The sequence below is a fragment of the Mixophyes fleayi genome, unplaced genomic scaffold (assembly GCF_038048845.1).
Source record: "Mixophyes fleayi isolate aMixFle1 unplaced genomic scaffold, aMixFle1.hap1 Scaffold_3153, whole genome shotgun sequence".
Taxonomy (NCBI): domain Eukaryota; kingdom Metazoa; phylum Chordata; class Amphibia; order Anura; family Limnodynastidae; genus Mixophyes; species Mixophyes fleayi.
Genome location: NW_027447180.1, coordinates 291 through 22,025, shown reverse-complemented (window position 1 = coordinate 22,025; position 21,735 = coordinate 291). Strand labels below are relative to the sequence as shown.

The window sequence follows — 21,735 nt, the reverse complement described above, 5'->3', positions numbered from 1 at the left end:
TGTACTGTGTGTGCATAGCGTCTACTGCGCACCTGTGTGTACTGCGCGCCTGTGTGTACTGTAGGTGTAGCGCGGGTGTGTTGCGCGCATAGCGGGTGTGTGTGTATGTCATGTGTTTGTATAGTGTATGTGTATATATATGTATATGATGAGCGGGCTCGGATTCCGCTAATTCGAGCCCACCCGAACAGTGCGGATCCGAACGGGATCCGAGTACTGTACGGATTTTTCCGGCGGGCAAAAAATGAAAACGAGGCTCTGTCGTCCACCTCTTTTTTGGCATTATGTGCTCAAGCTACCTCGGTGCAACCTTTTGGCCTAAAAACAATATTGTGAGGTGTTCAGAATAGACTGGAAATTAGTGGAAATGATTGTTATTGAATGCTATTGAGGTAAATAATAGCGTAGGAGTGAGAAAAAAAAACACAAAACAGTTTTTTAGCACTTTTTTTTTTTTTTTTTTAAATAAATCCGAACCAAAACCTTTCGTCAGGTGTTTTGCGAAACAAATCCGAACCCAAAACCTCAAGCAAATCCGAATACAAAACACGAGACACTAAAAGTGGCCGGTGCACATCCCTAATATATATACACACACACACTATGGGTACTGTTTGTGTCTAGTGTGCAGTGTCTGTGTATATTGTATAAAGTTTGCTGCGTGTATACTGTGTTGATATACACTGTTACCCTGTGTATGTGTACCGTGTGTATATGTGTGTGTATATCTATATATATTTATAATTATTGCACATACACTGTTGCCCTGTGTTCTGTCTGTATAATTTGTGTGTGTGTGTATAAAGTATACTGTTCTGTGTGTAGTGTCATTGTGTCATGTACAGTATATAGTGTGTATATATAGATATATATGTATACATGAGATATATAATTATTCTGTTACCCTGTGTTACCCTTGCCATACCCGTACTCTCACCTCGCCCAACTTCACGCTCCTGTCCCCGCACTCCCCCGTGCACCGCTAACCTTGCCAACCTTATCCCCATCTCCCCTCTCCCCTCCCTCCCTTTCTCCTGTGCCCTCTGGAATGCTAGATCCGTCCGCAACAAACTCCCCTCTATCCATGACCTCTTCTTATCTAACTCTCTTAACCTTCTTGCCATTACCGAAACCTGGCTCACTGATTCCGACACTGCCTCCCCTGCCGCTCTCTCCTATGGCGGCCTCTCCTTCACCCACTCCGCCAGACCTGGAGACCACCCAGGCGGTGGAGTGGGCATTCTCCTGTCCTCCACCTGTACTTTCAGACTCATTACTCCTGAACCCTCCCTCTCCTTCTCCTCTTTTGAAGTCCACTCTATCCGTCTCTTCTACCCCATCCATCTTCGCGTGTCTGTCATATACCGTCCCCCTGGGCCCTCCTCCCTTTTCCTTGACAACTTTGCTGCCTGGCTCCCACACCACCTCTCCTCTGACATCCCCTCTATTATCCTCGGCGACTTCAATATCTCTATTGACAACCTCACCGACCCTGCTTCCGTCAAACTCCTTGTCCTTTCTTCCTCCCTTGGCCTCTCCCAATGGACCTCCTCTTCTACCCTCTGCCTTGGTAACTCCCTTGACCTTGTCTTCTCCCACCGTTGCAGTCTATCCGACTTCTCTATCTCCCCCTTTCCACTCTCGGACCACCATCTCCTCTCATTCTCTCTCTCCTCTACTCCTGAACCCCTCCCCCCACCCAAATCTACCCGGTCCAGGCACGATCTCAACAATCTTGATCCTGCTATTCTATCCTCTTCTCTCGAAACTTTCCTCTCTCCCCTTTCCACCCTGTCCTGCCCTAATCAGGCGGCCTCCCTCTATAACCAAACCCTCTCCTCCGCCCTTGATGCGGTAGCCCCTGCCCAGCCCATCCACCTTCGCTGCTCCAATCCCCAACCCTTGCACTCCAAACTTATCCGCTTCCTCCAAAAATGCTCTCGTACTGCCGAACGCCACTGGAGAAAATCTCGCTCCCTGGCTGATTTCCTCCACTTCAAGTTTATCCTCTCCTCCTACAGCTCTGCCCTCTCGCTCGCTAAGCAATCCTTCTTTAAATCCCTCATCTCCTCCCAGTCCTCCAACCCCCGCCGCCTCTTCGCTACCTTTAACACACTCCTGTCTTCCCCCCCTCCCTTCCTCCCCCCCTCCCTTCCTCCCCCCCTCCCTTCCTCCTTATCTGCCACTGACTTCACCACCTTTTTCTCCTCTAAAATCGCGGCCATCAGACTTGAAATCTCCTCCACCCACTCTTCCGCCACCCCCCCTCTCGCCCTTCCTCCCCCCTCCACTCTCTCCCCCCTCCACTCTCTCCCCCCAGCCACCAACTCCTTCTCTCCTTCCGCCCCCACCTCGGGTGAAGAAGTCCACTCTCTCATTTCTTCTTCCCCCCCCCCCCCCTTCTACCTGCCCCCAGGACCCCATCCCTTCTCACCTTCTTCGCTCCCTTTCCGCCTCCACCTGCTCCCACCTCGCTCACCTCTTTAATCTGTCCCTCTCCACCGGCATCTTCCCCTCCGCCTTTAAACATGCTCTCGTCTCACCCATTCTCAAGAAACCCAACCTTGACCCCACCTCACTCTTTAATTACCGCCCCATTTCCCTTCTCCCATTTGCCTCCAAAATACTCGAGAGACTTCTCTGCAACCGTCTCTCCACCTACCTCTCTGAACACTCCCTCCTTGACCCTCTCCAATCAGGCTTCCGCCCCCTCCATTCCACTGAAACTGCCCTGGCTCAAGTTACGAACGATCTCCTCTCGGCTAAAGCCCTGGGCCACTACTCCCTCCTGATTCTCCTCGACCTCTCAGCGGCCTTTGACACTGTTGACCACCCCCTCCTGCTTCACACCCTTCAGTCCATTGGCCTCTCCGGTACCGTCCTCTCCGGGTTCACCTCTTACCTTGCCGACCGTTCCTTCTCTGTTTCCACCTCTGATTCTCTCTCCCCTTCTTCCTCCCTTCCATTCGGGGTCCCTCAGGGCTCTGTCCTTGGACCCTTACTATTCTCACTATACACCTCTTCTCTGGGTGCACTCATCAGCTCCTTCGGCCTCAAGTACCACCTTTATGCTGATGACACTCAACTCTACCTTTCCTCTCCTGATCTCTCTCCCTCCCTTCTCTCCAGGGTATCCGCATGCCTCTCTGCCATCTCCTCCTGGATGTCCTCTAGATTTCTTAAACTCAATCTTGCTAAAACTGAACTCATTGTCTTTCCTCCCTCTCGTACCTCCTTCCCCTCTGACCTCTCTATCAATGTTGACAACTCATCTATCTCCCCTGTTCCCCAACTCCGCTGCCTAGGTGTCATCCTCGACTCCTCTCTCTCTCCTTTGCCCCTCACATTCACTCTCTCGCCAAATCCTGCCGTTTCCAGGTTCGCAACATTGCCCGCATTCGGCCCTTCCTCTCTCAGGATGCCACCAAATCTCTCATCCACTCTCTGATTATCTCCCGCTTGGACTACTGCAACCTTCTCCTTATCGGCCTCCCCCTCTCTAATCTCGCTCCCCTTAGATCTGTACTTAACGCCGCTGCTAGGCTTATTTTCCTCTCTCGCCGTTCCACCTCTGTCTCCCCACTCTATCAAGCCCTTCACTGGCTCCCCTTCCCCTACAGAATCCTTTTCAAGCTCCTCACTCTGACTTACAAGGCCCTCGCCAACTCCACTGCTCCCTACATCTCTAACCTTATCTCTATTCACACTCCCTCCCGCCCACTGCGATCGTTCAATGATCGTCGCCTCTCTTCCCCTCTGATTACCTCCTCTCACGCACGTATCCAAGACTTCTCCCGCGCCGCTCCCCTCCATTAGAACAAGCTCCCCCGCTCCATCAGAACTTCCCCTAATCTGTCCTCTTTCAAACGAACATTAAAAACCCACCTTTTCCTTAAAGCCTTCCAGTCTCATGCCTAAACTCCCACTGGTCGGCTTCCTCTCTTTCTCATCCCTTCTTCCCTTCTCCCCCTTCCTCGACTCCGTCTCCATCTCTCCCGTCTCATCCATGTGCCTGTCTGTCTTCCCCTCCCTTAAGATTGTTAGCTCCTTTGAGCAGGGCTCTCCTACCTCCTGTTTCCATCACTTTTAACTGCGCTCTCCAGCTACTCTGCTCACCTCCTCTCGGTCCCTCTGCCCTCTGTCTCCTCTCGCTTCTCTCCGCTCCCCTCAATGACTCTCAACCTGTCATCTGTGCCCACCCTCTTGGGCCATAGTTACCTGCCTGTACTCACTTTTCCCCTCCCTCCCTCTCTTTCATGCTGTGCCTGAGCCCCCAGAGTTATAGTGCTTACTGTTACTTGTACTGTGCTGTTTCACCTTGTACTGTGCCATTGTTTGTCCTTGTACGGCGCTACGGATACTTTGTGGCGCCCTATAAATAAAAATTAATAATATTAATACTGTCTGGGTAGAGTTCATGCAGTGTTTAATGTAGATAGTGTCATTGTTATATAGTGTACTATGTATAGTCTGCCAGAATATAGTGTATTGTGTGTGTGTGTATGTATGCGTATATATATATGTATGCGTATATATATATATATATATATATATATATATATATATATATATATATATATATATATATATATTATAATTATTTTTTTTCCGTGCTGTGTATATAATGTACTGTGTATGTATATTTGTACACTAATTTGACATGGTCGGACGTGTACAGTCCCATGTATGTATAAATGTCCACCACATAAAAACATTTCTTACAACTTGTGCAAGTTCTCAGTCCTCTATAACCAGTGGGTAGATGCGTGGTTCACCCTGAGGGTGACACCCTAATAAAGACGTGTACACCCGGCTGGTTGCCAGCTGTGTGTGGGTGCAGAATGCCTCATGTATTGGGGTATCCATATCTTTGGGATAACTAACCGCTAAATGTAGCCGACAATTTCTGGATCTCCACAAATTATCTGAAAGAATTGTGGAAACCTTTTATTTACTTGTTGGCCCATTTTTCCTGGTATAAAGTTCACAAAAATATTGATCCTGGGAATGCTACAAAATGGAGCTCTGTCCTGATGATAAAATCAATATACATTATTCCCAGTGAAACCAGAATCTACATTCTTGATGAGAATACTGACACATTAATGTCACTTGTTCAGCACACAGTGGCGACCTCATGTGTGTAGTGATGGGTACTACAAGTACTCTCTGGATGTATGCTAGCCATAAACATGGACACAAAGGTGGCTGTTATGGGGTGGGACGGTCACACAACGATGAGAGTAATACCATCATTACAATGGCGGCTGGTGTAGCATTCTTTGCTGGGATTGTCAGACACTTAGCTCGGATGTTTTTGTAGACCAGGTTTGTCTGAGTGATAAATTCGGGAACAATGTAGGGGCGTAACGGGAAATTCATCTGAGAAAGTATTGATGAAGTCGGGCCTAATGCTGGCAGCCATCATTGTTTCTGACACGCTAGTTTTGTGATTCCACATGGAGGGTGCCACAGTGTTTGTCTGCTGGGCACAATCACGTAATGGGTGTTGTTCCCTTTTCAGGCCTATTTAGTGTAGGAACCAGGGCTGACAACTGTTGATCTCCCAGTATCTGGCTTGTGTATGTGCCTGTTACAGTGCATATAAAGTCTACACACCTCTTCTGAAATTGCAGATATAATGCCTGAAAGCAAGATAAATCATGTCAGACCTTTTCCCACCTTTAACGTGACCTTGCAGCCAACACAATGCAAGTGAAAAACAGACATCTTTTATTTTTTAGGAAAAATAAGTTAAATAATAAACATGGTTGCATAAGTGCGCATATCCTTTCACAGTGCAACTGTAACTGTGTTCACAGTTAACCAATCATATTCAAAACCATGATGAAAGTTAATTAGCATCTACCTGCCGGCAATACATGAAGATCTGGTGTTCCCGTGGGATTTCCTTGCCGTTTTCTTTGTTGCGTCCTACTGAGATAACCGTAACATCTATGGATCTCACTGGTGGAAGGTACCGATCAAGAGAGGGGTATAAGTGAATATCAAAAGCATCACATGAACCATCACCAATAAGTGGACATTGCCAAGATCAGGACATCCCTGTATAGATGACAGGACAAGGAGAAAAGTCATCCGGGGGCTACCAAGACGACAACGCCAACATTGAAGCAGCTGCAGGAACGTCTGGTGGGAAACGGTCACTTCCTGCATGTGACAACCATGCCCCGTATTCTGCACATGGCTGGGGTATGGGGACGAGACGGAACCGGTCACTGCCTGCATGTGACAACCATGCCCCGTATGCTGCACATGGCTGGGGTATTGGGTAGGGCAACGAGACGGAACCGGTCACTGTCTGCACGTGACAACCATGCCCCGTATTCTGCACATGACTGGGGTATGGGGTAGGGCGACGAGACAGAAGACATTTCTCACAAAAAAGAACATCCAAGCCTGTCTAAATTTTGTATAAAAATAAATACATTCAGTTACCCTGAATCGTGAGGGAAAATGTCTTATGAGAACAAGGTTGAACTTTTTGGCCTTCAGGCTATAAGATATGTTTGGCATAAAGGCAACCCATGTCCTCACCCACAGATCAGCACACCTACTGTGTGGCGTGGTGGTGGCATCATGCTTTACAGCTGGACAGAGGGCATAATAAATAGCTTAAAACATCATCATTTGGGCACAGAACCAGCTGGCATTGGTCAGGAAGCTAAAGATGACTTTCTCCTTCCAGCATGATAACGATTCAAAGCGCACATCCAAGTCAACCAAGGAATGGCTTCAGAAAAGAAGACCAAAGTCTTGGAATGACCGAGACCTCAATCCCACTAATCCTGGGGAATGACCTAGAGGGCCGTGCGCTGGAAATCCCGAATTCTGACGGATCTTTAACGCTATCCCACTCTTCATGGCAAGAAAGTTTGAGTCCATGTGGTTGACGATGATAGAGACTTATTCAAAAATACCCACTGCTATAATAAAAGCAGGAGGTGCTTCCACAAAGTATTAGTTTAGGGGTGTGCACACTTATGCAAAATGGTATTGTAGTTTTTTATTTTTCACTTCCTTTTCTTAAAAATGATCTTTGTTTTTCACTTGCATCGTGTTGTTTACAAGGTCACATTACAGGTGGTTCATCTTCTAGCAGCTCATCACAAACACCTGCAGTGTCGGTGAGGGTGTGTCGCTGCTGCTTGGCCTCCAGCCAGTCGCTGACTGTGAGCACCCTCTGCCCTTACACCATTAGGTCTTGGCTGGGAGAGGTTATCCTTGCTGGGGCAGCTTTATGAACACCAGTGTGGTGCTTTCCTTCATGGGACTCTCATCTCATCCGGCTGATGCCATTGGACCAATTTCCAGTTCTACCTTCAGCAACCTGACTTGGTTAAGGAAAACCTGCTTGGAGCTGCTGCTGTTCTAGCGGTGCTGGACCCTGTAGTCCGCATCAGTGGGACAGTGCATCAGGTTCCCCCACATGGTGGTGTATTACTTTATCACATCCTGTATGTTCCGTACATCCTGTCACACGGTGGGCCACCACTGACTTCTTCTAGCGGCATCCCTCAGTGATCCATCTCCTGGTGCCACGTACCGGATAATGTGCGACACACCTACAGGTAGCTATGGCAGAATCCACCAAACTGCTGAGTCGCTCTTGAGAAGCCAATGACCTGCGTCTGTGTCAACGCAGGATACTTGGGGACGGACTAAAGTGTGTTACTCTTGGCCTCAAGAAACAGATCTTGGCAGTAACAATGTTTATTGGCTCCTATAACACTGACCTGTAACAGTTGAAGGCAGCGCACGCAGGGGTTGTGTGGATGTAGGTGCTCTAAGACCACTTGGCCAATTTGGATCTACTGCTGTTGACAATCCTCATTGGGAGTAGTTATGCAGCAAATATTGCAGCACTTTTCCTTGGTGCATTCAGCAGCCAGTGAGTGGAAGTCTTTTATGGTACTAGGACAGATGTTCATCCATTCTTCTTAACAGAAATGACTCCTAAAATAAAACCTTTTTTCATCCTGGTATTTATCCAAGCATGCTTTCTAGTTAGTGGTGACCATAGATTTGCCATGTTGTATTGTTACATGTTACTTACCCAGGTTTTACTGACCCTTGTCTTTACTTTTTCTTCCAAGTTGTGTAAACGGATCCGGTGAACCAGACTGGAGGCTGGAGAGTCTGGCTCAGAATGAGGCACTGCAGCAAGTCGCTAGCCCCTCATCGGAGTATAGAAAGAGACGTGTCACAATGCAGCCCTGTCCTACTCGCAGACAGCTGCAGGTACGTGGGACATACTGTGGGGAACTGGACTTTCCTACCATTGGGGGACACTGCGAGACATTGGGGTATAGTAGGTGGGACTATGCCCCTCCTCCAGCTCAGACCTCAGTTTTATCTGCCTAGGCCAGGTGTTGTGAAACTACAAGTCCCAGCATGCCCTTACAGCAATAAGCTGCTATATATTTGCAAAGTATGCTGAGACTTGTAGTTTCACAACACCTGGAGTGTCACAGGTTAGCCAACACTGGCCTAGGAGATAGGTCATGTAGGTGTAGGCTTCTGCTTATACTTTAGTTAGTTATAGACCCTTTACAGGTGCAGCGCAGAGATCCATCTCAAGACCCAGAGGAGTGAATAGCCTGTCGGTTTCCTTCACTCTGGGTCCCTGGGGAGGAGGGTGCAGTAGCGTGAGCTCACTCACTGTCCTTCCCCTAGATTAACGAGCAACAGGGGGACATAATGTAAGTCTGCCATAGAGGCACCAGAGTGAAAGGACGGCAGCCGATCCGACAGACCTGCCGGTATGCCCTCCCCCTCCTAGAAAACGAGCAGCAGGGGGACAGCGCAGCGATCGCACTCATTAAGAGGCGTTTCGCTCGTTAGCAGCACACGCAGCCTGGGCACATTTATTCTTGTGTAGGTACATAGAGAGCTGACAGCCATACAATAGATGCGTTGATTCATGGAGGCTGCCATATTAGGAGAGTCCCACCTACTATACCCCAATGTCTAGCAGTGTCCCCCAATGGAGTCAGAGAAATCGAATTTGCAGTGAGTAAAAATCTTTTTACATGTATATAACCGCAGTAATGCCGTCCCGCGGGGGAGGTGTTATTGTACCATTACGTTATTACCCTGTCCTATAGGACTCCCTCATTATGAGCCTAGTATACATTGATACAGAATGTCAGGACCACTTCCAGATGCTCCCTCTACAGCGCACATAATGAGATCATTACATACAACCATTGTAGTGTGACCTATATGTTAGTGTAATCCTGCCATTATACTGCAGCATTATCTCCCCCAGTGACCTAATGTGATCTGATACAGCTAACAGTGATTTACACAACCAGTCGATGTGCCCATGTCTACGAGCTGGCACTGCCTGCTGGGCTTCTAGTGTAATGTAACATTCTGGATCTATCTCACCCACAGACATCAGACACCTTGACGGGCATCAACCCCCCAATGTCTCCAGGCTCCAGTGGGGAGCTCTCCCCATTTGACCTCTTGGGTGAAATTGGGGACCTAGGCCCTGGCTCCCCCACAGATGATGGGATTGATGGAAACCAGCAGGACTTACCAGGGCAGAGATGGGACAGCCATACAGAGATTGCAGAGCAGGCAAAACATGTGAGTATGTCCTTGTGTGCGCACACTTGCTGTGGTAGTTATATAGTACTGGAGGAGCATGCTGGGAGGTTGTAGGGGTGTTGTTCAGTGGTGGAGATCAGCAGGAGTAGTAGTGGTAGTTATATAGTACTGGAGGAGCATGCTGGCAGCCTGTAGGGTGTTGTTCAGTGGTGGAGATCAGCAGGAGTAGTAGTGGTAGTTATATAGTACTGGAAGAGCATGCTGGGAGCCTGTAGGGTGTTGTTCAGTGGTGGAGATCAGCAGGAGTAGTAGTGGTAGTTATATAGTACTGGAGGAGCATGCTGGCTGCCTGTAGGGTGTTGTTCAGTGGTGGAGATCAGCAGGAGTAGTAGTGGTAGTTATATAGTACTGGAGGAGCATGCTGGGAGGTTGTAGGGGTGTTGTTCAGTGGTGGAGATCAGCAGGAGTAGTAGTGGTAGTTATATAGTACTGGAGGAGCATGCTGGGAGGTTGTAGGGGTGTTGTTCAGTGGTGGAGATCAGCAGGAGTAGTAGTGGTAGTTATATAGTACTGGAGGAGCATGCTGGGAGCCTGTAGGGTGTTGTGCAGTGGTGGAGATCAGCAGGAGTAGTAGTGGTAGTTATATAGTACTGGAGGAGCATGCTGACTGCCTGTAGGGTGTTGTTCAGTGGTGGAGATCAGCAGGAGTAGTAGTGGTAGTTATATAGTACTGGAGGAGCATGCTGGCAGCCTGTAGGGTGTTGTTCAGTTGTGGAGATCAGCAGGAGTAGTAGTGGTAGTTATATAGTACTGGAGGAGCATTCTGGGAGCCTGTAGGGTGTTGTTCAGTGGTGGAGATCAGCAGGAGTAGTAGTGGTAGTTATATAGTACTGGAGGAGCATGCTGACTGCCTGTAGGGTGTTGTTCAGTTGTGGAGATCAGTAGGAGTAGTAGTGGTAGTTATATAGTACTGGAGGAGCATGCTGGGAGCCTGTAGGGTTCAGTGGTGGAGCAGAGATCAGCAGGAGTAGTAGTGGTAGTTATATAGTACTGGAGGAGCATGCTGGCAGCCTGTAGGGTGTTGTTCAGTGGTGGAGATCAGCAGGAGTAGTAGTGGTAGTTATATAGTACTGGAGGAGCATGCTGGGAGCCTGTAGGGTGTTGTTCAGTGGTGGAGATCAGCAGGAGTAGTAGTGGTAGTTATATAGTACTGGAGGAGCATGCTGGCTGCCTGTAGGGTGTTGTTCAGTTGTGGAGATCAGCAGGAGTAGTAGTGGTAGTTATATAGTACTGGAGGAGCATGCTGGCTGCCTGTAGGGTGTTGTTCAGTGGTGGAGCAGGGATCAGCAGGAGTAGTAGTGGTAGTTATATAGTACTGGAGGAGCATGCTGGGAGCCTGTAGGGTGTTGTTCAGTGGTGGAGCAGAGATCAGCAGGAGTAGTAGTGGTAGTTATATAGTACTGGAGGAGCATGCTGGGAGCTTGTAGGGTGTTCTTCAGTGGTGGAGATCAGCAGGAGTAGTAGTGGTAGTTATATAGTACTGGAGGAGCATGCCGACTGCCTGTAGGGTGTTGTTCAGTTGTGGAGATCAGCAGGAGTAGTAGTGGTAGTTATATAGTACTGGAGGAGCATGCTGGCTGCCTGTAGGGTGTTGTTCAGTGGTGGAGCAGAGATCAGCAGGAGTAGTAGTCGTAGTTATTTAGTACTGGAGGAGCATGCTGGCTGCCTGTAGGGTGTTGTTCAGTGGTGGAGCAAAGATCAGCAGGAGTAGTAGTGGTAGTTATATAGTACTGGAGGAGCATGCTGGCAGCCTGTAGGGTTCAGTGGTGGAGCAGGGATCAGCATGAGTAGTAGTGGTAGTTATATAGTACTGCAGGAGCATGTAGGGTGTTGTTCAGTGGTGGAGCAAAGATCAGCAGGAGTAGTAGTGGTAGTTATATAGTACTGGAGGAGCATGCTGGGAGCCTGTAGGGTGTTGTTCAGTGGTGGAGATCAGCAGGAGTAGTAGTGGTAGTTATATAGTACTGGAGGAGCATGCTGGGAGCCTGTAGGGTGTTGTTCAGTGGTGGAGATCAGCAGGAGTTGTAGTGGTAGTTATATAGTACTGGAGGAACATGCTGGCAGCCTGTAGGGTGTTGTTCAGTGGTGGAGATCAGCAGCAGGAGTAGTAGTGGTAGTTATATAGTACTGGAGGAGCATGCTGGCAGCCTGTAGGGTTCAGTGGTGGAGATCAGCAGGAGTAGTAGTGGTAGTTATATAGTACTGGAGGAGCATGCTGGGAGCCTGTAGGGTTCAGTGGTGGAGCAGGGATCAGCAGGAGTAGTAGTGGTAGTTATATAGTACTGGAGGAGCATGCTGGGAGGTTGTAGGGGTGTTGTTCAGTGGTGGAGATCAGCAGGAGTAGTAGTGGTAGTTATATAGTACTGGAGGAGCATGCTGGGAGCCTGTAGGGTGTTGTGCAGTGGTGGAGATCAGCAGGAGTAGTAGTGGTAGTTATATAGTACTGGAGGAGCATGCTGACTGCCTGTAGGGTGTTGTTCAGTGGTGGAGATCAGCAGGAGTAGTAGTGGTAGTTATATAGTACTGGAGGAGCATGCTGGCAGCCTGTAGGGTGTTGTTCAGTTGTGGAGATCAGCAGGAGTAGTAGTGGTAGTTATATAGTACTGGAGGAGCATTCTGGGAGCCTGTAGGGTGTTGTTCAGTGGTGGAGATCAGCAGGAGTAGTAGTGGTAGTTATATAGTACTGGAGGAGCATGCTGACTGCCTGTAGGGTGTTGTTCAGTTGTGGAGATCAGTAGGAGTAGTAGTGGTAGTTATATAGCACTGGAGGAGCATGCTGGGAGCCTGTAGGGTTCAGTGGTGGAGCAGAGATCAGCAGGAGTAGTAGTGGTAGTTATATAGTACTGGAGGAGCATGCTGGCAGCCTGTAGGGTGTTGTTCAGTGGTGGAGATCAGCAGGAGTAGTAGTGGTAGTTATATAGTACTGGAGGAGCATGCTGGGAGCCTGTAGGGTGTTGTTCAGTGGTGGAGATCAGCAGGAGTAGTAGTGGTAGTTATATAGTACTGGAGGAGCATGCTGGCTGCCTGTAGGGTGTTGTTCAGTTGTGGAGATCAGCAGGAGTAGTAGTGGTAGTTATATAGTACTGGAGGAGCATGCTGGCTGCCTGTAGGGTGTTGTTCAGTGGTGGAGCAGGGATCAGCAGGAGTAGTAGTGGTAGTTATATAGTACTGGAGGAGCATGCTGGGAGCCTGTAGGGTGTTGTTCAGTGGTGGAGCAGAGATCAGCAGGAGTAGTAGTGGTAGTTATATAGTACTGGAGGAGCATGCTGGGAGCTTGTAGGGTGTTCTTCAGTGGTGGAGATCAGCAGGAGTAGTAGTGGTAGTTATATAGTACTGGAGGAGCATGCCGACTGCCTGTAGGGTGTTGTTCAGTTGTGGAGATCAGCAGGAGTAGTAGTGGTAGTTATATAGTACTGGAGGAGCATGCTGGCTGCCTGTAGGGTGTTGTTCAGTGGTGGAGCAGAGATCAGCAGGAGTAGTAGTCGTAGTTATTTAGTACTGGAGGAGCATGCTGGCTGCCTGTAGGGTGTTGTTCAGTGGTGGAGCAGAGATCAGCAGGAGTAGTAGTGATAGTTATATAGTACTGGAGGAGCATGTAGGGTGTTGTTCAGTGGTGGAGCAAAGATCAGCAGGAGTAGTAGTGGTAGTTATATAGTACTGGAGGAGCATGCTGGCAGCCTGTAGGGTTCAGTGGTGGAGCAGGGATCAGCAGGAGTAGTAGTGGTAGTTATATAGTACTGCAGGAGCATGTAGGGTGTTGTTCAGTGGTGGAGCAAAGATCAGCAGGAGTAGTAGTGGTAGTTATATAGTACTGGAGGAGCATGCTGGGAGCCTGTAGGGTGTTGTTCAGTGGTGGAGATCAGCAGGAGTAGTAGTGGTAGTTATATAGTACTGGAGGAGCATGCTGGGAGCCTGTAGGGTGTTGTTCAGTGGTGGAGATCAGCAGGAGTTGTAGTGGTAGTTATATAGTACTGGAGGAACATGCTGGCAGCCTGTAGGGTGTTGTTCAGTGGTGGAGATCAGCAGCAGGAGTAGTAGTGGTAGTTATATAGTACTGGAGGAGCATGCTGGCAGCCTGTAGGGTTCAGTGGTGGAGATCAGCAGGAGTAGTAGTGGTAGTTATATAGTACTGGAGGAGCATGCTGGGAGCCTGTAGGGTTCAGTGGTGGAGCAGGGATCAGCAGGAGTAGTAGTGGTAGTTATATAGTACTGGAGGAGCATGCTGGCAGCCTGTAGGGTGTTGTTCAGTGGTGGAGCAGGGATCAGCAGGAGAAGTAGTGGTAGTTATATAGTACTGGAGGAGCATGCTGGCAGCCTGTAGGGTGTTGTTCAGTGGTGGAGCAGGGATCAGCAGGAGTAGTAGTGGTAGTTATATAGTACTGGAGGAACATGCTGGCAGCCTGTAGGGTGTTGTTCAGTGGTGGAGATCAGCAGCAGGAGTAGTAGTGGTAGTTATATAGTACTGGAGGAACATGCTGGGAGGTTGTAGGGTGTTGTTCAGTGGTGGAGATCAGCAGCAGGAGTAGTAGTGGTAGTTATATAGTACTGGAGGAGCATGCTGGGAGCCTGTAGGGTGTTGTTCAGTGGTGGAGCAGGGATCAGCAGGAGTAGTAGTGGTAGTTATATAGTACTGGAGGAACATGCTGGGAGGTTGTAGGGTGTTGTTCAGTGGTGGAGATCAGCAGCAGGAGTAGTAGTGGTAGTTATATAGTACTGGAGGAGCATGCTGGGAGCCTGTAGGGTGTTGTTCAGTGGTGGAGATCAGCAGCAGGAGTAGTAGTGGTAGTTATATAGTACTGGAGGAGCATTCTGGGAGCCTGTAGGGTGTTGTTCAGTTGTGGAGATCAGCAGCAGGAGTAGTAGTGGTAGTTATATAGTACTGGAGGAACATGCTGGCAGCCTGTAGGGTGTTGTTCAATGGTGGAGATCAGCAGCAGGAGTAGTAGTGGTAGTTATATAGTACTGGAGGAGCATTCTGGGAGCCTGTAGGGTGTTGTTCAGTTGTGGAGATCAGCAGGAGTAGTAGTGGTAGTTATATAGTACTGGAGGAGCATGCTGACTGCCTGTAGGGTGTTGTTCAGTTGTGGAGATCAGTAGGAGTAGTAGTGGTAGTTATATAGTACTGGAGGAGTATGCTGGCAGCCTGTAGGGTGTTGTTCAGTGGTGGAGATCAGCAGGAGTAGTAGTGGTAGTTATATAGTACTGGAGGAACATGCTGGCTGCCTGTAGGGTGTTGTTCAGTGGTGGAGATCAGCAGGAGTAGTAGTGGTAGTTATATAGTACTGGAGGAACATGCTGGCAGCCTGTAGGGTGGTGTTCAGTGGTGGAGATCAGCAGGAGTAGTAGTGGTAGTTATATAGTACTGGAGGAGCATGCTGACTGCCTGTAGGGTGTTGTTCAGTGGTGGAGATCAGCAGGATGCTGCTGGATTCTTACTGTACGGACGTTATGTTTGTAATCGGTTGTGATGAGTTTTTTACAATATACTGACCACAAATGTGTCTAAAATGTTCGGTCTGTTCTGGGAAAGCAAAGTCTAAGCCAGTGGTTCCCAAACTGTGCTCCTTGGGGTGCTGCAGTGCTCTCATAGGGGTGCCGTGGCCAGGGTTGGCCACCAAGTTAGTTGGACTACTTGGTAAATATTTTGACTTAGGGGTGCTTTGAAAAAATTATGGAGACCCTAAGGGTGCCTTGAACTGAGAAAGTTTAGGATCCACTGGTCTGAACAATAAAAATATGTATATTGCCTCCAGGAAGTGACTGCTGAGTAACACAGCATAGAGGGGGTGGTGCTTCTCACTGAGGGGGTGGAGATATGAGATGGCAGGATCCTGGGGTAGGTAGCTGGGTCACAGAGGGGTGGGGTCAGTGTTGAAGGGGGTGGAGACATGAGATGGCAGGATCCTGGGGTAGGTAGCTGGGTCACAGAGGGGTGGGGTCAGTGTTGAAGGGGGTGGAGACATGAGATGGCAGGATCCTGGGGTAGGTAGCTGGGTCACAGAGGGGTGGGGTCAGTGTTGAAGGGGGTGGAGACATGAGATGGCAGGATCCTGGGGTAGGTAGCTGGGTCACAGAGGGGTGCGGTCAGTGTTGAAGGGGGTGGAGACATGAGATGGCAGGATCCTGGGGTAGGTAGCTGGGTCACAGAGGGGTGGGGTCAGTGTTGAAGGGGGTGGAGACATGAGATGGCAGGATCCTGGGGTAGGTGGGTGGGGTCAGTGTTGAAGGGGGTGGAGACATGAGATGGCAGGATCCTGGGGTAGGTAGCTGGGTCACAGAGGGGTGGGGTTAGTGTTGAAGGGGGTGGAGACATGAGATGGCAGGATCCTGGGGTAGGTAGCTGGGTCACAGAGGGGTGGGGTCAGTGTTGAAGGGGGTGGAGACATGAGATGGCAGGATCCTGGGGTAGGTAGCTGGGTCCCAGAGGGGTGGAGACATGAGATGGCAGGATCCTGGGGTAGGTGGGTGGGGTCAGTGTTGAAGGGGGTGGAGACATGAGATGGCAGGATCCTGGGGTAGGTAGCTGGGTCACAGAGGGGTGGGGTTAGTGTTGAAGGGAGTGGAGACATGAGATGGCAGGATCCTGGGGTAGGTAGCTGGGTCACAGAGGGGTGGGGTCAGTGTTGAAGGGGGTGGAGACATGAGATGGCAGGATCCTGGGGTAGGTAGCTGGGTCACAGAGGGGTGGGGTCAGTGTTGAAGGGGGTGGAGACATGAGATGGCAGGATCCTGGGGTAGGTGGGTGGGGTCAGTGTTGAAGGGGGTGGAGATATGAGATGGCAGGATCCTGGGGTAGGTAGCTGGGTCACAGAGGGGTGCGGTCAGTGTTGAAGGGGGTGGAGACATGAGATGGCAGGATCCTGGGGTAGGTAGCTGGGTCCCAGAGGGGTGGAGACATGAGATGGCAGAATCCTGGGGTAGGTATCTGGGTCACAGAGGGGTGGGGTCAGTGTTGAAGGGGGTGGAGACATGAGATGGCAGGATCCTGGGGTAGGTAGCTGGGTCACAGAGGGGTGGGGTCAGTGTTGAAGGGGGTGGAGACATGAGATGGCAGGATCCTGGGGTAGGTAGCTGGGTCACAGAGGGGTGGGGTCAGTGTTGAAGGGGGTGGAGACATGAGATGGCAGGATCCTGGGGTAGGTAGCTGGGTCACAGAGGGGTGCGGTCAGTGTTGAAGGGGGTGGAGACATGAGATGGCAGGATCCTGGGGTAGGTAGCTGGGTCACAGAGGGGTGGGGTCAGTGTTGAAGGGGGTGGAGACATGAGATGGTAGGATCCTGGGGTAGGTAGCTGGGTCACAGAGGGGTGGGGTCAGTGTTGAAGGGGGTGGAGACATGAGATGGCAGGATCCTGGGGTAGGTGGGTGGGGTCAGTGTTGAAGGGGGTGGAGACATGAGATGGCAGGATCCTGGGGTAGGTAGCTGGGTCACAGAGGGGTGGGGTTAGTGTTGAAGGGGGTGGAGACATGAGATGGCAGGATCCTGGGGTAGGTAGCTGGGTCACAGAGGGGTGGGGTCAGTGTTGAAGGGGGTGGAGACATGAGATGGCAGGATCCTGGGGTAGGTAGCTGGGTCCCAGAGGGGTGGAGACATGAGATGGCAGGATCCTGGGGTAGGTGGGTGGGGTCAGTGTTGAAGGGGGTGGAGACATGAGATGGCAGGATCCTGGGGTAGGTAGCTGGGTCACAGAGAGGTGGGGTTAGTGTTGAAGGGGGTGGAGACATGAGATGGCAGGATCCTGGGGTAGGTAGCTGGGTCACAGAGGGGTGGGGTCAGTGTTGAAGGGGGTGGAGACATGAGATGGCAGGATCCTGGGGTAGGTAGCTGGGTCACAGAGGGGTGGGGTCAGTGTTGAAGGGGGTGGAGACATGAGATGGCAGGATCCTGGGGTAGGTAGCTGGGTCACAGAGGGGTGGAGTTACTGTTTCACTATTTAGGTAAGTCATACTATGGGTACTTCAGATAAACTCTTCAGGTTTTGCTATCCATTTACTTTTTATTTTGCTTTTGACTTTTTCAGGAGGCGGAAATTGAGAATCGAATTGCAGAGCTGCGTAGAGAGGGTTTTTGGACCCCACGACGCCTCTCCAAATTTCCAGAGCCTGCTCGTCCAAAAGTACAGTGGGACTACTTGTGTGAAGAGATGCAATGGCTTTCTGCAGATTTTGGGCAAGAGCGTCGGTGGAAGAGGGGCGTGGCTCGGAAGGTGAGTTGCAAGACACCAGTAGTATCAGTAGAGGATGGGTGGAGCTAGTAGGTGGCAGAGGGGCGTGGCTAGGAAGGCTGCTTGTAGTGTCGGTAGAGGATGGGTGTGTCCTGGGTGGAGCCAGGAGGTGGCTTTCTGGGAATTATGAGTGTGTGGTGTTGGCAGGGAGAATGTTTAAGACATGAAAGGTATATTATCTACTAGAATAGAAGTTGCACTGATAAAACAGGTCCCTGCCTCCTTCCATAGGCTTGGATTTGGTAGCTGGTGCTATAGGAAGTCCTCTCCACAGTGGCCAAGTGTTGTTCCTTGTGATACTGCGTCACCCAGAGAGAGGGACAATGGTTTGTCACAGTCCTCTAATCATTACTGAGTGTGCCACACTTCTGTCTATACACACCCTCGTACTGCTTCTGTTCTAGGTAGACTGATATTATTGGGTCCCCTCATTGGCAGAAGACATTATTTGGCGCACTGTCATGTTTGTGTTTAGTTATGTATTCATGGTGTCTTCTGCAGGTTGTGAGAATGGTTGTCCGTCACCATGAGGAGCTGAAGCAGAAGGAGGAGAGGGCCCGCCGAGAAGAACAAGCCAAACTGCGTCGCATTGCTACCTCTATCGCTAAGGAAGTGCGTCAGTTCTGGAGTAATGTAGAGAAGGTGAGTGGCGTAACCTGCCAGAGGTTAATGGTACCAGTTTATCTTCCTTACTGTCCTCCCTACGCTCATGTAGCAGATAAAGTGACCACCTGTAGATGGCGAGAGAGAGCTGCTGCTAGGTACGTCAGTACGTGTGGCCCTAGAGGGTGTCATCTTGTACCACCAGTACATTGTCACTGATATGATGGGAAGGAGTCTCACATGATGTATATTACTACAGCTATAATAGCCATGTAGACATTCATGCCTGATACTGATTGCTCTGATGCCGTTCTCACAGTGTTCGTGGATGATGGGGGACGCCCCATCTCTCTCCGTCACACTCCTACCGCTTCCTGTTTGTTGGGCACTCATTCCGCAGATGGTTACATAGTAAGCCCCCACGTATGTCCGTTGTATCACATGTAGGTCATGTGTAGTCTGCGGACAAGCACAGCTCACATCTAAAAAGTAACTCCTAGTCTGAACTACAGTTTTTTCGGATAGACAAGTTTGAGGCAGGAGCTGAAAATGGTTATCAAAGCTGCCACAAGTGAGAAGACTTCCTTCCATCTCAGAGTAAAACCACTTTAATTTCTAAATCTAGCTCCTTTATTCTGTCTGGAGCAAAATGTCCAGAGACCCATCTTTGACTATCCAAACTTACTCTATTTGGGCCTGCCAGTTCAAAGAGAAATCATCTCGAACTGCAATGGACACAGGGAGTCCTACCTACTACAACTGGCTTTATGGCCATGGAGGTGGTAGGGACCTATCCTGTATCTACCGTGATGCCGGCTCTCACTCTGGTTGATCACCAATCTACTGATACAGGATTCTAGTTTTCCGCTCTCCCTCTGACCTGTGGTCTAGTTCTGGCAGCAATCTTTTGGTATTGAGGTTTAAGCAGCAGTCTTCCTTGGCTTTTTAAATGTTCCAGTTTAAGCAGCATCCTTTCACTCTCTTTCAGGTGGTCCAGTTTAAACAGCAGTCTCGCCTGGAGGAGAAGCGGAAGAAAGCGCTGGACCTGCAGTTGGATTTTATTGTTGGTCAAACAGAGAAATATTCAGACCTTCTAAGCCAGAGTCTAAGTGAAACCATTCCTATGAGCAAGACCAGCTCCTCCTGCATTGGTTCTTCTCAAGGGGGTTCAAGGGGGACCAGTCCTACCCCTTCTGTTTGCCACAAAGGTGAGACCAGAGCACAGGCAATGGGGCCCAGCAATTAGGGCCACTCTTATGTAGTAGAGCAACAAAGATGACAGGAGGGACAAGGGTCGTTGCCCCAGTTGGATTTTTACTTTCATTACACCTCAGCTGTTCTCTACAATATCTGCTTCTGAGCGAGACCAGGGTGTAAACACCCCCCCTCTGTGCCAACTGCAGAGTACATGGACCCTGCCTATATTTGTATGCATATTATTTGTAATTTTTTTTTTTATTAATGAACTAAATTGTTTTTGCACATTACGCTAACTGGTTTTAATGATGTTAATGCCAAGACATGCTTTAGTGCGAGCTGCCAGACGTGTTCTCATGTCTGTGTGAGAGGTTATGCCTTAAAGTACATGCTCATGTCCTGCTTCCAGCTTATAGCTATAAGGGCAGTAGGATGTTGTCAGGGTCGGGGGCACTGATAAAACAGGTCCCTGCCTCCTTCCATAGGCTTGGATTTGGTAGCTGGTGCTATAGGAAGTCCTCACCACAGTGGCCAAGTGTCTGTTCTTGTGATACTGCGTCACCCAGAGAGGGACATCAGTGTGCAGTCTCGCTAGGCTCCGGACACCGGTTAATGTTAGTCTATCTGTTTGGGTAGACGGAGATTTCCATCCTCATGAAGATGAGGACGAAGAGGAAGATGATGAGGAAACAATAGAGATGGAGGAGCGACAGGACGGGAATGATGCTGAGGCCCATCGCTTGGAAATTGAACTTCTAAAAAGGGAGAGTGAGCTTCCGCTTGATGAGCTGCTGCAGAGCTTCCCTCCAGAGATCCTGCAAGAGGAGTCTGACGTGCAGGTACGTTCCCCTATGCACGCGTGTCACGGCCCGCTGTGTGGATAATGTGTTTCCCATGTGTATCCTGCTATTGCAGTATTGTCTGACACTAATGTTCCCTCTAATTATTGGGGACATGAGCTCATAAATTAGTGTTTCTGTCCATTTTCTCTGACCCATATCTGCCACATTTCAATGCACACAAGGTAGTATGATAGTAAGCAGTGTTTGTCCCCCTAGACCAGCCAGGTTGTACCGCAGCCTTCTGTTTGATGTTTGTGACCTGACGTCCTTCTTTCATGGTGCTCCATACCGCTTGTAATCTGATGGGAAAAGCTGCAAAAAATTCACCATATTGACCCTGTGTCTTTAATCTGTAGATCTAAAGGACTAGAGCCCGGTGTATGTGTGTGTGTGTGTGTGTGTATATATATATTTATTTATTTATTATATATATTATCTACTTGTAGGATGCGCTTCCGAATCACCAGCATGAAGAGACTGAGGAGGAAGATGATGAATTCACCGCTAATGAGGATGAAGGTGAGTGGGAGCCCGGATACATCTGTCAGACAGCAGGATGCCAGCCACATGCTGCATACCACCAGTGACACCTATGTGGTCTTACAGTGAGGAAGATGCAGAGTGTCCTAACATTATCTGTAACTCTTGTGTTCAGCGGAGGACGAGGAGGAGACCATTGAGGCGGAGGAAGAGCTGGAGGGGCAGCAGGATCACACCGAGGAGCTGTGTCAGCTGGCTAAGGAAGGTAAGAGACATTACTCTGTGTATTGGTATAACCAGTAACGCTCCGTCCTCTGCTTCAGACAGCATATAAGTATATAATACCGGGACATGAGTGATATGGCGGGGTCTGCAGTCATATAGTGGGTTCATCCTCGGTACGAAGATGTTTCTGATGCTCTATTTTCATCTTTCCTAGTTTTTTATTTATTCTGTTGCCATTTTAAATACATACTAAATTATGAATGAGAGTCTCTGTAACGCTCAATATGTATCTGTATTTTATGTAATAAGTCTGACTTGGTGCTGGTTTGTTTTATCTGGAACTGGTGGAAACTGCTGTTACTGGACCTGATAGTTGTAGAATGATCTGTATCTTCTGAGCACGTGTGAGGCCAGCAGCACGCTGTAACACATTGTCTGTCACCGTGTACCCTGGCTCTATATGAGGCCAGCAGCACGCTGTAACACATTGTCTGTCACCGTGTACCCTGCTCTATATGAGGCCAGC

The 21,735-nt window shown here is 49.3% G+C and overlaps 1 protein-coding gene across 2 annotated transcripts; it reads left to right on the top strand.

The window, feature by feature from the left end:
• Window positions 1-7,967: 7,967 nt before the first annotated feature.
• LOC142129768 (helicase SRCAP-like) lies at window positions 7,968-21,302 on the top strand. Of its 2 annotated transcripts, none has more exons than XM_075194370.1 (8): window positions 7,968-8,262; window positions 9,421-9,618; window positions 17,659-17,844; window positions 18,364-18,504; window positions 19,454-19,673; window positions 20,299-20,501; window positions 20,951-21,023; window positions 21,111-21,290. In XM_075194370.1, the coding sequence occupies exons 1-8, from the start codon at window positions 8,230-8,232 to the stop codon at window positions 21,182-21,184; spliced, it is 1,128 nt and encodes a 375-aa protein (XP_075050471.1). In that variant the 5' UTR covers window positions 7,968-8,229; the 3' UTR covers window positions 21,185-21,290. The 2 variants fall into 2 exon arrangements, with proteins under 2 accessions (XP_075050471.1, XP_075050470.1); XM_075194369.1 differs by having other exon boundaries at window positions 7,971-8,262; window positions 21,160-21,302.
• The last annotated feature ends 433 nt before the right edge of the window (window positions 21,303-21,735 follow it).